General features: G+C 47.4%; 1 protein-coding gene across 2 annotated transcripts in view; it reads left to right on the forward strand.

Moving 5' to 3' along the window:
- The window catches only part of CUNH1orf21 (chromosome unknown C1orf21 homolog), a 213,008-nt gene that overhangs the window by 66,539 nt on the left and 131,157 nt on the right, over positions 1 to 15,312 (forward strand). For both annotated transcript variants that reach the window (XM_067535186.1, XM_067535187.1), the window contains exon 2: positions 817 to 1,022. In XM_067535186.1, the coding sequence (XP_067391287.1) occupies positions 929 to 1,022 (94 nt within the window). In that variant the 5' untranslated portion in view covers positions 817 to 928. The remainder of the gene's footprint in view (positions 1 to 816; positions 1,023 to 15,312) is intronic.

A 15,312-nucleotide genomic window follows, 5' to 3' on the forward strand; every position in this document is an offset into this window, starting at 1 on the left:
TATTGGTTTAGTTTGAAGAGTACCTACACAGCAGTTTACATTGGTTTTTAAACAGATTTAAGTTTAAATCAGTAAAATTTCTGTGTGTGTACAAACCCTAAACATGGGATTTAGACATTCCCTGAAGGTGCCCACGTTTTACAGATGACTCCCTACAACTACTGTCAAGCAAGCTTTGAAGATGCTTTTATCTGAGTGTCAGAGCATTTGTTTATTAAATAATTTTATTTTTAAATATATTTATTAGACTATAAAAGACCATAGGGATAAGCATTTTTTTTCATCGTATATGATCTGGAGTCCTGTTGTAATATTGTTTTTTTGTTTTTAATGTGTCTATTAGGCCCATGGACTGCTGGAATACTGCCTTTGTGAGTGTTCTGCTATTGTATAGATCAGTTAGCGCAATAAACACTTAAACAGGCAAAGAGTTAATGCCATTTACTTTCATTTTGAATACAGGGACATCAGATCTTGATTGACTTTTTCTTTTTGTCTGACCCACTGCTCGACACTTGCAAATATCAGTTCCCAATCATTAATAAGCTTTCTGGGAAAACTGGCTTGTTGGACAGATTGCAAAAAGTAGCAAGAGAAGGAAATGTCTCTGATTTTTTTCATACGTGCATCAGGAAAAAAAGAAGTGTATGTAGTGTGTTTGTTTGTTTTTTTTTTCAGATGATATCTTTCCTGCACTCCTCTCCCAAAATACTGTTGTGATTTTTTTTTTGATTGCCAAGAAGTGCAACCTTCTTAAGGATGGCTTTCTGTCAATATACATGCCTTAGAAATATTTTTCTCTTCTTATATCTGCAGGTAGAAGTGTCTTGACAACCAAGCAAGAAGGTGGATTATTTTTAAAACAATGTTTAGGCATCCGTAGAGATGATTTGTGGTTCAGTCCAGCTGGAGCTGACTGAATGAAGCTATGGGCTGTGCGTCAGCCAAGCATGTTTCTACTGTTCAAAATGAAGAGGAAGCTCAGAAGGGGAAGAACTACCAGAACGGAGATGTGTTTGGTGGTGAGTATTGTGGGATCTTCTCTTCCTTACGCATCATCAATGTTCCTAAAATTCTAATTGGGAGTCTCACCTTTCTTATGAACTAAAAAGAAAAAAAGAGAATTGAAATAAATCATAACTACACTAGTGGAGTTAGCACATCCAAGGGATAGTATTGGAAGAGTGTTGAAATTACATTGTTGTTGGGATCAGATGGAAATCAGAGAGATTATTGCAGATTTATGGAACATTCTGCTTCCAGCGATCTGCAGTATGGTACCATCTTCAATTCCACACAGTGTAAGGAAATTTAAGGGCAGCCATTCATTTAGAATTCTCAAGGTATACCTTTTATATTTCTGCTGCTAGGTGCCAAAATGTAAAATTTGCTTAAAAAACCCTATTACGTCAGCAAAATAAATCTCTTCCAGCTATCTATAATAGCGGAAAAATGTCAAACCCTAAGTTTTCTAGAGAGCAGAATATGAAAGTACTATAAAACTAGAAATGGGAAGTTATCAATAATATTTAAATACTGTTTTGTGGAGATTAGGGTGGTAGTGGAAGATTTTGAATGTGGCATGATAATTAATACAAGGCTAATCTGTTTAGTTGGAAGAGAGATTGTTTTGAAATCAGTCTTGCCATAGTATTTGTAGATCAGGAAAGGTAATATGGTACTTAAATGCAAAGTATAGCAATGTCAATCTGATTTTTTTTCAGACTCTATTAGTATGTGTTAAACTATTTTTGTAAACTGATTGAATGTGTTAAGAATGATGTGGAAAAATTACACTAAGTGAGGTTTCCAGGTCTGTCCAGACATTATAAAGAAGCTATTTCCCCCTAACAAGGTGATCTGGTATTGCTTATAAAACTCCTTGAATTCAATATTCTTAAAATAGTTGCACTGCTATTTAGAATGCCATGCTTCACCTCTGTGGTGGTTGTTATAGCAATTATTTGTGCAGAATTAAGAATGCCATGCTGCAGTAGCAAAGCTATCACTGCTATTGAAGTAAGGAGCTTCTCTTCAACCTGTCTGTTGAGGCTATGTTTATTCCCAGCAGCAGACACAAAGTAAAACTACCTCAAATTACATTTATATCTAAATTGAAGGTCTTCAAAAACTTGGACCTCTATGATGGGGGTGGGGTAAGGGTGTTTGTTCATGCTCTCCTTTACTAAGATGGATGCCTTAGGAATTCTGATTTCAGTATTTGAATTTTTATATAATACAGACTTCATGGGCAATTATGAGCAAAATTTCCTCTTTTGTTATGAAAGGAATATTAAGCTAGTTATTAACAGATATTTAAGCAATAGGACTAATCAGACAATGCATTTTGGGAGATTTTTCCATTCCATGCTTCAGGTGCATAGTAACACAAGGCCATAGACCATAACTTTAGCCACATGAGAACCTATTATGTTTAAAGGTAAGAAGAATAAGAGGGCACAAAGGATTGTAATGGGATGTAGAATCCTGCCCCTTGATGTTGCCACTTACTAATCTGGGCTGGATATAGATGACTGAAAGTTATCACCATCAGCTGTTCAGGGGCCTGTTTCAGATTTGTTTGTTTTTTCTATCTCCTTATGAAGAGTTTCCCATACCAGAACCACCATCAGTTGACATTATTTGATATTTGTGTTGTCAGTTAAGGCAGGTCTATGGTTTGATGCCCCAATTCAGCAATCCATCCCTTCTCAGCAAAGTACTTGAAACATGTACTTAGGTCCCATTGAATTCCGTGGCACTTAAGCACATGTGTAAATGCTTTGCTGGATTGGGGCTGGAATGCACCTAAAGAACCAAGCTATCCTCTTACTTTTAGACGTGGACCCTCCAGGTTAGTTTTGAGGCATTTTGGAATGGCAATTGGAGAGGGTGAGGGTCGGGGAAAAGAACCATGCGTTATTGCTGTCCTTATTGCATTTATTCTGTGGATCAGCAGAACAGTTTGGTGTCCAGGCCTGGGAATGTGCTGTACTTTCACTTGCATGGCATATAAAATAATTCCTGAACAATTTTTATATTAACTTCTTCCTTTTTTTTTTTTTTTTTTTTTTTTTTTTTTTTACATCTGAGCATGGGGTTTGTGCAACCTCCTCAACAGCCAGTCAGAGTTCCCTAGATTTCTAAGTGTGTTTCATAACAGACTTAACCCCTTGCCTCCCCTCCTCCTTTCACGTTTTAAATTATACTGGGCAGGTGCACTGTGTAATATAAATTGGATCTGGCATTGCAGGGTTTTTCTTAATTTTCTATTAAACATTCATGGTGTTAATCCAAAACAAAATTCTATCTGACACATTTGTAGAATTATTCTTTCGATAAAGGCAAAAAGGAGTGCAGTAAGCACTGTAAGAGAGCTGTCACAACCAATCCACTACAAGAAGAGAGCTTAGCAATGCTAGATTTTACTGTAGGATGTCAGCTAAGGCAACAAATCTTAAACTGAGCTTCAAAGAATGTCGGTGGTGCATCATGCCACAGTCACTACTGATTGCTAAAGGCACTTCTTAGCACTCAAGGGAGCCACACCACTGCCAATGTTCAGCCTCTTTCTCCTTCTGCCAGCTGCCAAAAAACTGCTGCATGTTCCCGTGTCAACAGCTGGGATACATAAAAGCAGCAACAAATCTGATCCAGCAGACCACTGGGAGCTAAGCTTATCAGCAGGATAAACTAAGCAAAGCAAGACCAGGTTTGGATGGAGGAGAGTGACTTGGAGAGCATACATCTGAAGTGGTGTGAGACTCTGAGGGAGAATGTTTTAGGGGCAATTACATGAAGAGAATGTGGGGAGTGAGGTGAAAGAGAAATAAGATAATGAATAGATCAGTAGGAGGAAGGAGGGTTGATGCTATAGTGACAGCATTGACTCTAAATGAAGAGAAACCACAGAGATGCAAATGTATTTGTAATTAGTGATACCCAAATCTGTAGTCATAATACAGGAGATGAATCTGTCACAAAATAATCTATTCAAAAACAGGCAGAGGGCTTTGTAAATGCAAGAAGTTCCACATGTACCTTGTTTAATTCTAACTTTGTGTTCATCAGGTCATATAGAAAAATACTCCGGACAGATTTATGAAAGTGGAGGATACTTTTATGACTCTAATATTTGTAGCTATGCAAGATAAATTAAGGTAATCAAATGTCCTGCTTCAGGGGAGATTTGATTATGTACAGCATTGCATGGTTGCCTAGGTGCATTATTGTTGTTTCACCTTTCTTCCAGAGCATAAGGATTTGGGTATTGCCAAAGCTAGGGTGTGAAACTGAATAGACGAACAGTTAGATGAGTCCTATAGTATGTTTTTATGCTCGAGTTCCCACCTGCTCTCTATATACACTGTAAATTAAAGGGTGAGACATAGAATAATAAAAATTACACCCTCGAATTGGTTAAAGACAGCTTTTTTCTTTACTCAGTGCACAGCTTTTGTCTATTAAAGTTCAAATTAGTTCTTGAAGCCAGGATTTCATATGTTTATGCCTACATAAATCACTAATGCAAATTTAGAGAAGTGCTATGTCTTTTGGTGCTGGGATGTCTGAGGAATATTCTCTGGGGGGAGAGGGTATTTGAGTTTAATTCTGCTAGATGTTCCGACAAGCTGTTTTAGGATACACTTACCTACCTCACAGAGGAGTTCTGTTGATTAGATTGTCAGCATTGGTACAGTGCCTTGGAGATGTAAAAAGCTATATATAAGCTCTAAGTACAAAGTTCCCTAATTTTAAAAAGTTTGCTTGCTCGGATTCCTCAGTTACTCTTCTTCCTTCCAGGTGCCTTCTGATTTATTATTATTTGTATATTCAGTTCCTTCCTCAGACAGGTGAGAGGAGGAGAAATTTGAGAGACCTGTCCTGGAAAATGAGTTGTGCTTGATTTCCATTTCAGCATCTCTGATATATATGCACATTCTCTGAGATAGAGTGGTTGGAAAGGCCTAGATAATCTCTGAAAATATTCAGGTGGAGGGAGAGAGGAGAGACTCCTGAGAGAACTTTCATGGCCATGTTAGGTGGTAAAGAGGCCTATGTCATTGTTAGTGCCCTTCTTCTCTTGGTGTTGAGTCTAATTTGAAGGCCTGTGACATGGAATACTTTGCCCCTTGTTGCTCAGCTGGAGTCTGGGAATGCAGATGACATCCCTCTTGCTCTTTCTTCATAGAGTGGAATCCCCTGCCTGGGTCCCAGTAGTAATTGGCAGAAAGATTCAATGATAAGAGCTTGTAGGGTACAACCAACATGACTTTGCTTTTTACAAAGAATTATGGTGCTGAGGGAGCAAGTACTGTCTTCCACTTAGTGTAGCCTACGCAGTTTTATTCATCTCAGCCTGCTATGATTTGCCTTGGAGAATATTTTAGGGAGCTTCTGAAGCCTTGTCTATGTTGGTGCAATTTGGAGATGCACACCCATCACACACCTGTAACTCATTGCACATCCAGAAACAAAGTGCTGGTAATAATGCACATTTCCACCACTGTTATGGTTACTCTTGGTCTGAGCTCTGTCTGCACTGAGAATTTTTAGTAATTCCGTCACCTTTGGTCTAACAATAGTATAGCCCCACCAATAGCAACCATGGAAAGACTAGAATAAATTGGGCAGAGCTGTTACCCTCACCATACCATCTCACCCATAATGCTGTGGTAAAAAAGTGTGTGCCAGTCTAGACTGGTACCAAAGCTATTGCTAGCATAAAGCACTTTTAGAGCTACAGATGGAATACACTATATTAGAGCAAAGTGTTCTTGTTATTGTTACTACAAGTGGGTAGGTATCAATGGTTGGAGTGCTAATATAATCAAAGTGTCATTGGTTGCTAGTGTGTTAACCACATGTCATGGAGACTTACTCAGAGCAGGGTTAGATAACATGATGGTTTAAAACCACCTGGCTGCTCTGCACTAGCTCTCTTATCAGTGGTAATAATGGTGGAAAATGTAAGCAGCGTTGCGTATGCAGCATAGGCAGAGCGCAGAGTAATAAGGTTACAGACAGCAATCGATAGAAAAGAGCTGTAACTGGAATGAGTTAAAAACACACAAATGTCCTGCTTGGATGCAATTAAAAATAGATGCTTGCTGTGGTGGAGGCCTTCTCTGCATGAAGCAGAGGCAGAGGAACTGCATGTAGATTTCTGGGTTGAATGAGCAGGAGATAGCCACGTTTTGCTGGTCCCAGAACTGTAAATGAAGAACTGCCTCCAACCTTTTGTTTTGGGATGAGTTAAACCCATGGCACAAGGCTTAATTACTGCATAAAGAGAAAGTACTCAAACTAATTCAAATGTAACTGTTCACACTCAGGGCATCAGGAAAATAATTCTGTTCCCCTGGCCTAACTGCTGTTGGCATGAATGGGTGTGTTCCTGTACTCAATCCAATCAAGATGCAAGAATTTCCATGTCAGGCTCCACCCCCTGCTGACCTCCATATAGGTAGACTCTCCCCAGTTGCTGCTTATCTCTCATGAGCAAACAGCTGTTCCTTCAGGCTGAGATGCCTTTTTGGTCTTCGGGGTAGAGAAGCAGGCAAAGAAAGAAGCCATCCAGAAATGATGATAAGCGCTAGCCCTTTGCTGTGCGCCTGATGCATACGGTGCACCATGTTCCCATCTCTGCAGGTCCCCAGTTCACCCTGATCAAGTGACTGTGGATTGACCACGAGTAGAGGGAAATTAGGCCTTTCTGAGGAGGCAGGAGATCTCTCTTAGGCTCCCTCCACAACTTAAGCAAGAAGAAGAAGAAAAGGAGGACGGATTTCTGGAGTAAGATGTCTGGATGTTTTCTCTTCTCACCCAGTGTAGATCCAGCCCTACTTCTAGGAGAGACGTTAAATCTAGAGGCCATTGCCTGGATCATCCAGAATTACACAGCTTTCCTCTGGCCCCCTTCATCACAATTTTCCGATAATCTCCCACACTTATTTTATGGTATATGGTCATTTCTCAAAGTAATGTGGTTACTAGTGAGGCCCTGTCATGCTGGCTGGATTGGAGGGCTGGCATTTATTATATTGTTTGATATCAATATGTCAAAATCATAATTCATATGAGATACGCCATGTCAGGTACTGTTAGAAAGGCTATAATGTGCTAAGTAAGATGATAATGTTTATGTTCATGTGTTATATGTGTAATGGAAGTTATAGGTATGGTTGCTATATCTGTATTTCAAATTGTGCTGTGTCTGGGTCACATCTCAGACAGGATGGCTGCAGAACAAAAGCCTGCTTAATGGCCCATTAAGAAATTCACAGGTACAAAGGGCCCAGGGGGAGAAGCCAGGGATATACCGGATGAGTCACCAGGATTTGCTCATGTGACTCTGGACTCCATTTTGGTTCCTGTGAAATTCCACAAGCAGCATGGCAAGGGCCAGAGGACATAAAAGGCAGGTGCCCGGAATCCATTTTATCTTCAGTCGGGTTCAGCCTTCAGCCACCTATCTACCTCTGGATCTAGTCATCTGCAACTGAAGCTGTGAAACAAAGGACTGAGACCCATCCAGGTACTGGATGTATACCAGAGGAACTATACAAGCCTGCAAACTCCACAATTCTTCTAGAAACCTGATATATATGGACTTTGAAATCATTTGTATGTGTCTGATTGCTTTAATCCTTTAACATTTCACTTATAATTTGTTTCTTTCTTTTTATAATAAACCTTTAGTTTTATTTACTAAAGAGTTGGCTGGCAGCGTGATATTTTGGGTAATATCTAAACTTATATTGATCTGGTACTGTGGCTGACCCTTTGGGGTCAGGAGGAACCTTTTTGGTAAAGAGAATAGAGTTTTAAATAACTGGACTCTTTACTGGACCCAGTGGCAGATTGAGAGCCAGAGACTGAAATGCAGTAAAAGGGGCTGTGTGTATTTGTATACTGGTTTCTTGATAACCAGTGTGGGGAATCAGAAGCACAGTTTGTGACTGCTTGGGAAGTCTGACTTCAGTGTCACCCACCAGTGTTGGGAAAATCTGCCCTCCTTTTACAACCTGCCTTGACCTTGGTATATCAGGTGGCTACCCTAGGCATGGAAGTGTTATAGGCCTCACCACCTTTCTGTGAGATTTTAAAATGTTCCAGACATCCTAAAGTGTATGTAAGATTTGCTAGACTTTTAGAATTGTTGCAAATTAAGATTCCTCTTAAGCGCCTTATTATTTGAAGCAGCTTGTCCTCCAGAGTATATGTCCAGAGGTGGAGACAACTCTTAACATTGACCAAACTGGATTCTGGAAGGGTTAAAGCACATGGAACTGAGTCCTAGCCCTCACGACATATATAGAAAATGGGTTACAATGGAACTTGAAGACAGGAGCTGTGTTCTTGGACCTCACAGTGGCCTGTGATACATTATGGCACGCTGGTTTTCTGGTAAAACTGTCAAGAGCTCTCCCACTATGGGTGGTGGATGTTGTTGAATTTCTACTTCGTGACTGGCATTTTCAGGTACATATGGGAGTTAGAACAAGTCCCTGGAGAAGACAATACAACAGATTACCCCAAGGCTCCGTGCTTGTGTCCAATTTGTACACAAATGACCTGCCATTGACTCAGTCACACAAGTTTATTTATGCAGATGACATCTGTTGTAAGACCCAGTTGCACTCTTTCACCAAATTGGTGAACATCTTGAACACCGACCTGATCAAGATGGCAAACTACTGTAGCAGTTGGCACCTACAACCAAGTGTGATGAAGACCATTTCAAGCATCTTCCACCTCCATAATGCAAGTGCTAAATGTGAGTTAGACATCTTCCTCCATGGAAAAACTACTGAAACACAAGGCCAATCTGGTCTACCTTGGTGTCACACTGGACCACTCTTTGACTTTCCACAACCATTCAAAAAGATAACTGCCAAACTCAGGAACAGGAATAATCTAATCAGGAAATTAGCCAGTTCGACATGGGGCGCAGACGCACAGAACCTTTGCATGTTGGCTCTGGTGCTCTGCTGCTACTCAGTGGAATACTGTGCTTCTTTGTGGTGGTGTTCACCTCATGCTAAATTTGTCAACGTCAAATTGAACTTGACTCTGCATATCATCACAGGCACCCTGCGCCTCACTTGTATTCCATGGCTACCAGTTCTAAGCAACATAGCTCCTCCGCACATTCATCGCAGAAAGTCTACAGCCAGACTGGTAGAAAAGCTACGTGCCAGTCCAGGTCTCCCACTCTACACAGATGTTTTCAGTCACCCCAGAGCATGGCTTCCATTGAGGTGTCCATTGTGGTCTCAACTGCCAGATCAGAATCTGTCAGCTGCAACCCTTTGACACGATGAGTGGCTAGCTAAAGGCATTTGGAATGGTTTCCTTGTTGGTAATCTGACCATTTGACCACCGGAATTGACCTGCCACATCACCTTTGGACTCTGCTGAACAGGTTCCAGACTGGCCAACGAATATGTGCAGCCAACCTCTACACATGAGATCTACATGATGACCCACTTTGTCACTGTGGCCTCTGTCAATCAATGGCGCATGTTGTCGATGAGTGTCAACTGACTAGATTTCATGATAGCCTTAGGACCCTGCTGAAGCTGCTGTCAGGTGGTGTGGCAAGCATTGCAAACATTAGAAGAAGTGCCTTATTGACCCCATGCTCCTCAACTTTTGAAACTATTTAAAATTAAGCAGAAAAACTGAACTGCAAGGTTTACTGTGCACTTATATTTCCAGTTTCTCTCTCTGAGTGATTGCTCATATCCATTCCAATATAGGTGTGTGCGTGCCCCGTGCACAGATTCCTGGAACTTTTTTCCCTTAGCAAGCCCTGTAGGGTCGGCTCAGGCGCCCCTTGGAGTGCCGTGCTCATGCCGCGGTACATAAGGCGCTGCCGACCCTGCGGGCCCTCAGTTCCTTCTTTCCGCCAGTGACGGTTGCTGGAACGTCTGCTTCTTGCATATCACAAGTAGCCTCCCTTAGCAATTCTAGTATGTTTCATTGTTGAGTTAATAGTTGTGGATAGTTACTGATAGTAGAAGTTAATAAGTTAGATAGTGCCCTTAGGGGCTGCAGTTGAGCCATGCCTGGCTCCACCGGCTTTAAAGCCTGCACCCTGTGTGTAAAAGCCTTTCCCGTGAGTGACCCTCATGATCGCTGCCTCCGATGCCTTGGGGAGCGGCATAGAAAAGAAAAATCCCATATTTGTAAGGCCTTCAAGCCCCGTACCCAGAAGGAGAGGGACGCCAGGCTGAAGGCAATCCTGATGGAGTCCGCACTTTGCCTGGACTCCGAGCCATCTCGTTCTCCAGCGGCACCGAGTGTCTCCTCGGTGCGGAGCGCTCCACCGGCACTGAAGCATTCAGCACCGAAAAAGAAGAAGTGGCCCGAGGCTGCCCACATGGACTTCCCTCTGCGACCGGTACAGCAGGGGGTGACCCAGGAGATGCCCCAGCCACGTGCTGTGGAGAGTACTCCAGCACCGGCATCTCCTCACAGGGAGCGTCCCCCGACTCCTGGGGGTGGGGGAGCACCCCTACAAGGGCCGTCGATGCCGGAGGCATTTGCGGTGGCACGCACCCTCATGGGCATGCCCACGCCTCCGTCCCCCCTTCGGCCGAGGGTTCCGGACCGGCATCTTGGGGTAAACCTGTGCTGGGTGGCCCCGGTGGGTGGAGGAGACAAGAGTCGAGGTCTCCCCCCAGACTGTCAAGGAGGGTCGAGAGTGCGGGCTCCCCTCCTAGCTCTGACTCAGAGTCATCGAGCTCCTCAACACCGGGGGCGGTCGAGAGGTACATGTGCGAGGCGGCGACGCTCCAGTACCGCTTCAAGCAGGGGCCTCAGCTCCGGTTCTCATACCCCGGTACAGAGCCCGGCTCGGCACTGATCCCTGACCCCGGTGCACAGCCTGGCACGGCAGCACAGGTGGCGCCGGTCGAGTTCCCCGGCATACAGCCCGCCGCGGGTGACGGTGCCTGTCAGTGCAACGCATCGTCCGGCACCAACCATCTCAGCACCGCCTGTTCCGGCGCCACCTGCCTCTGCACCGACCGCCTCTGCACCGACCGCCTCAGCGCCGCCTGTTCTGATGCAGCCCGCCTCGGCACCGACTGCCTTGACACCACAGAATCAGTCGCGTTCGGGGTCAGCACCGCGGCGACATAGGTGACATCGCTCCAAGTCCTGAGGTGGGAAGTGTCTCTGTAAGACGTCGAGGCGGAGGAGGCGATCAACATACAGCTCCACCAGCAGCTCATCCCCCCGTTGGCACCATAGACGTCGACACCATCAGTCATCCTCGTCGTCGTCTCGGGGCCGTTCACCTCCCAGGAGCCGCAAGCATCGATCAAGCGGCTCCGGATCCTGGGGGCACCATCCAGACGCGACCCAGCAGTCACCAATGCCAGCACTGGCATGGCCCCAAGACCCCTGGCAGTGGCCATACTGGGGGTCGTGGGGTACCCAGATGGGCCAAGGGACCACATCTATCCACTCCTCGGTGGCCCAGTCAGCACCCCCACCTCTGAGTCACCCAGACCAGGGCCCCCCCCTCGGAGGAGGCTTCAGATCCTGAGGAAGGTCCCTCCACAGGGCCGCTTCTGCAGTCGTCGTCCTCGTCCCCAGATGAGGCGGCTGCCAGGGACCATAAGGCCCCCGTCTTTGATTTCTGGGCCCACCAAGACCTGCTGGGCCCACCAAGACCTGCTGAAGAGGGTGGCGGGCAACCTCAACCTCGAATGTAAGGAGATGTCAGAGGAGGAGGACCCCCTCTTTGGGGTATCTGGGTCAGCAGGGCCGTCACGAGTTGCCCTGCTGGTCCACGAGAGGGTTATGAAAATAGCCAAGGTCCTCTGGCAAACCCCATCCTCGGTGGCCCCCACCTCCAAGGGTGCAGAACGAAAATACTACGTCCTTAAGGAGGGGTTTGATTTTCTTTACACCCACCCTGCCCCAGGGACACTGGTGGTGGATGCTGCTAACCAGCAGGACCGCCAGGGTGGCCAGGGCAACACCCCAAAGGGTAAGGATAGTAAAAAACTAGACCTGTTTGGCCGCAAGATGTATTCTACTGCGGCATTACAGCTGAGGGTCACTAATCACCAAGCGCTCCTCGGGAGGTATAACCTCAACCTGTGGTCCTCGCTGCAGAGGTTTGCATCAGTGTTGCCCCCAGACCAGGCCGTAGACTTCGCCACTGTGACCCAGGAAGGCGCGGCAGTGGCGAATGTGGCATTGCAGTCTGCCAGTGACATGGCGGATACCGCTAGCAGGGCGATAGCTTCAGCCATCGTCATGCACCGCTGCTCCTGGCTTCAAGCTTCAGGATTGTCCCAAGAGGTCCAGCAAGCTATCCAGGACCTCCCATTTGACGGCGCTGGCATTTTCTCTGAGAGAACCGATGAGAAGCTTCATGCCCTGAAGGACTCGCGCGCCACTCTCAGGTTCCTCGGGCTCTACACCCCACAGGCCTCGAGGCACCAGTCTCGGCCTCAGGCCCAGAGGCAGCCGCAGCCTCCACCCAGGCCATCCCCCAGACCCGCTCAGCCCAGGAGGGATCTGGACCGATACCGGGCGTCTAACCGCCGCGACCGCCTGGGGTCCTCGGTGGGGCCCCAGCAAGCCCCAGGCAAGGGCAATGCTGGCAATAAAAGGTTTTGACGGTGCGCACAAGGGTGGCACTCCTCCTTTCCCCCTGGATCTCTCCCGGCCCTTTGCCCACAGGCTCCAGCTGTACTATGCCGAGTGGGAAACCATCACCACGGACCGCTGGGTCCTGGGCGTAGTACTCAGGGGCTATGCCCTGCAACTTATGGCCTTCCCCCGGACTCTCCCCCTACCCAGTCCCTCTTCAAGGACCCCTCTCACGAGCAACTTCTTATACAAGAAGTCAACTCCCTCTTCCTGCTCGGAGCGGTGGAAGAGGTTCCTCCACAGGAAAGGGGAAGAGGATTTTATTCATGGTACTTCCTAATTCCCAAGGCCAAGGGGGGCCTGAGGCCGATATTAGACCTCTGCCGTCTGAACAGGTTCATCAGACGCATCAGGTTTCACATGGTTTCCCTAGCCTCCATCATTCCCGCTCTAGATCCAGGGGACTGTTATGCTGCCCTCGACCTCAAGGATGCGTATTTTCATATTATTATCCTCCCCGGTCACAGAAGGTTCCTCAGGTTTGTGATAGCTGGCTGCCACTACCAGTTTTCGGCCCTGCCCTTTGGCCTTTCGTCCGCCCCCAGGGTCTTCACAAAATGCATGGGGGTGGTAGCGGCCCACCTGCGCTGCAGAGGGGTCCAGATATTCCCATACCTGGATGATTGGCTGATCCGGGGCAGGTCCAGAGCCCATGTGAGGAACCTCCTGGCACTCACCTGCGCCACATGCACGAGACTGGGGCTGCTCATCAACGAGCAGAAGTCCACCCTGGTGCAGTGCATAGAGTTCATCGGGGCCATCCTGGATGCCACCCAGGCCAGAGCCTTCCTCCCACAGCCTCGCTTCGAGGCTATGGCCGCCATAATCGCACAGGTCCCCCACAACGACAGCCAGGCACTGCCTTCAGCTGTTGGGACATATGGCGGTATGTACGTATGTGGTGAGGCTGGCTCGCCTCAAGCTCATGCCTCTCCAGGAGTGTACATGCCAGCCAGACATTCGCTGAACAGGGTGGTCTCTGTTCCCACCCCGGTACTGTCCTCCTTGGATTGGTGGAGGAACCCGGGGGAGGTTCTGAGGGGTGTCCCCTTCAGAGACTTGGCTCCTTCAGTAACCCTGATCACGGGCGCCTCAGATGTGGGATGGGGGGCCCACATCAGCAATGACCTGAGCACCCAGGGGCTCTGGTCGCCAGACGAGAGGGCTCTTCACATCAATGTCCGAGAGCTCAGGGCAGTTCGCTTGGCCTGCAAGGTCTTCCTCAGGTTCCTGAGGGGCAGAATGGTTCAGGTCCTCACAGACAACACAGCAGCCATGTTCTATATGAACAGGCAGCAGGGAGCGTGCTCCTTGACTCTTTGCCAGGAGGCTACTTGACTTTGGGACTTTGCCGAGAGGCACGACTTCCACATATCTGCCTCTGACCTCCCGGGGGTCAGGAACAATGAGGCAGACTGCCTCAGCAGGTCGTTCTTACCCCGCCACGACTGGTCACTGCACCCGGAGGTGGTGACTTCCATTTTCCACAAGTGGGGGGGTTCCCCAAGTGGACTTGTTTGCGTCGTCCTGGAACAGGAAGTGCCTGAGGTTCTGCTCACTCCGAGGTCGCGAGCCGGGCTCTCTCTGATGCGTTCCTTCTAGACTGGACGGGGACTCTCACGTACGCATTTCCCCCCATCCCACTCCTGCCCAAAGTCCTCTTGAAAATCAAGAGGGACAGAGCGGACATCATACTGATTGCGCCAGCTTGGCCGAGGCAGCACTGGTACAGCATGCTGCTCGACCTGTCCATCAACATGCCAATCCCACTCCTGAGGCACTACGACCTGCTCTCCCAGGACCAGGGTCGCCTGCTGCACCCGGACCTGGACTCCCTCCACCTGACGGCATGGAGACTCCATGGCTGATGGAGGGAGAGAGAGCCTGCTCCATACAGGTCCAGCAGGTTCTGCTGGGCAGCAGAAAAAACAAGGTTACTTACCAGTAACTGTTGTTCTTCGAGATGTGTTGCTCATATCCATTCCAATATAGGTGAGTGCGCGCCCCATGCACGAGCCTCCAGAAGCTTTTCTGCCCCTAGCAACCTCCTGCGGGTCGGCTCCTGTGCCCCCTGGAGTGCCGCGCTCATGTCGCGGTATATAGGGACACTGCCGACCCCGTGGCCCCCAGTCCCTTCTTTCTGCCGACTCCGACAGCGGGGTCGGAGGGTGGGTTTGGAATGGATATGAGCAACACATCTCGAAGAACAACAGTTACTGGTAAGTAACCTTGTTTTCTCTCTTCGAGTGATTGCTCATATGCATTCCAATATAGGTGATTAAATAGCCATACCTTGGAGGCAGGTAGGAGTCACTGTCGAGTAGCCCTTCTTAGTACGGCTCTGCCGACAACCGCGTCCTCTCTTGCCTGTTGCACGATGGCGTAATGAGATGAGAAGGTGTGGACTGATGACCAGGTCGCTGCCCTGCAGATGTCTATCAGTGGCACACGCTCCAGGAAGGCCGCTGACGAGGCCTGGGCTCTGGTCGAGTGTGCCGTCACGGTTCCTGGAAGTGGCACCTTCGCCTGATCGTAACAGGTACGTATGCAGGCGGTGATCCATGCAGAGATGCGTTGCGTAGAGACAGGTAAGCCTTTCATTCTGTCCGCGACTGCGACGAACAGTTGGGTTGA

The sequence above is a fragment of the Emydura macquarii genome, unplaced genomic scaffold, assembly GCF_026122565.2.
Source record: "Emydura macquarii macquarii isolate MOO-44397 ecotype Brisbane River unplaced genomic scaffold, CSIRO-AGI_Emac_v2 contig_3477, whole genome shotgun sequence".
NCBI lineage: Eukaryota > Metazoa > Chordata > Testudines > Chelidae > Emydura > Emydura macquarii.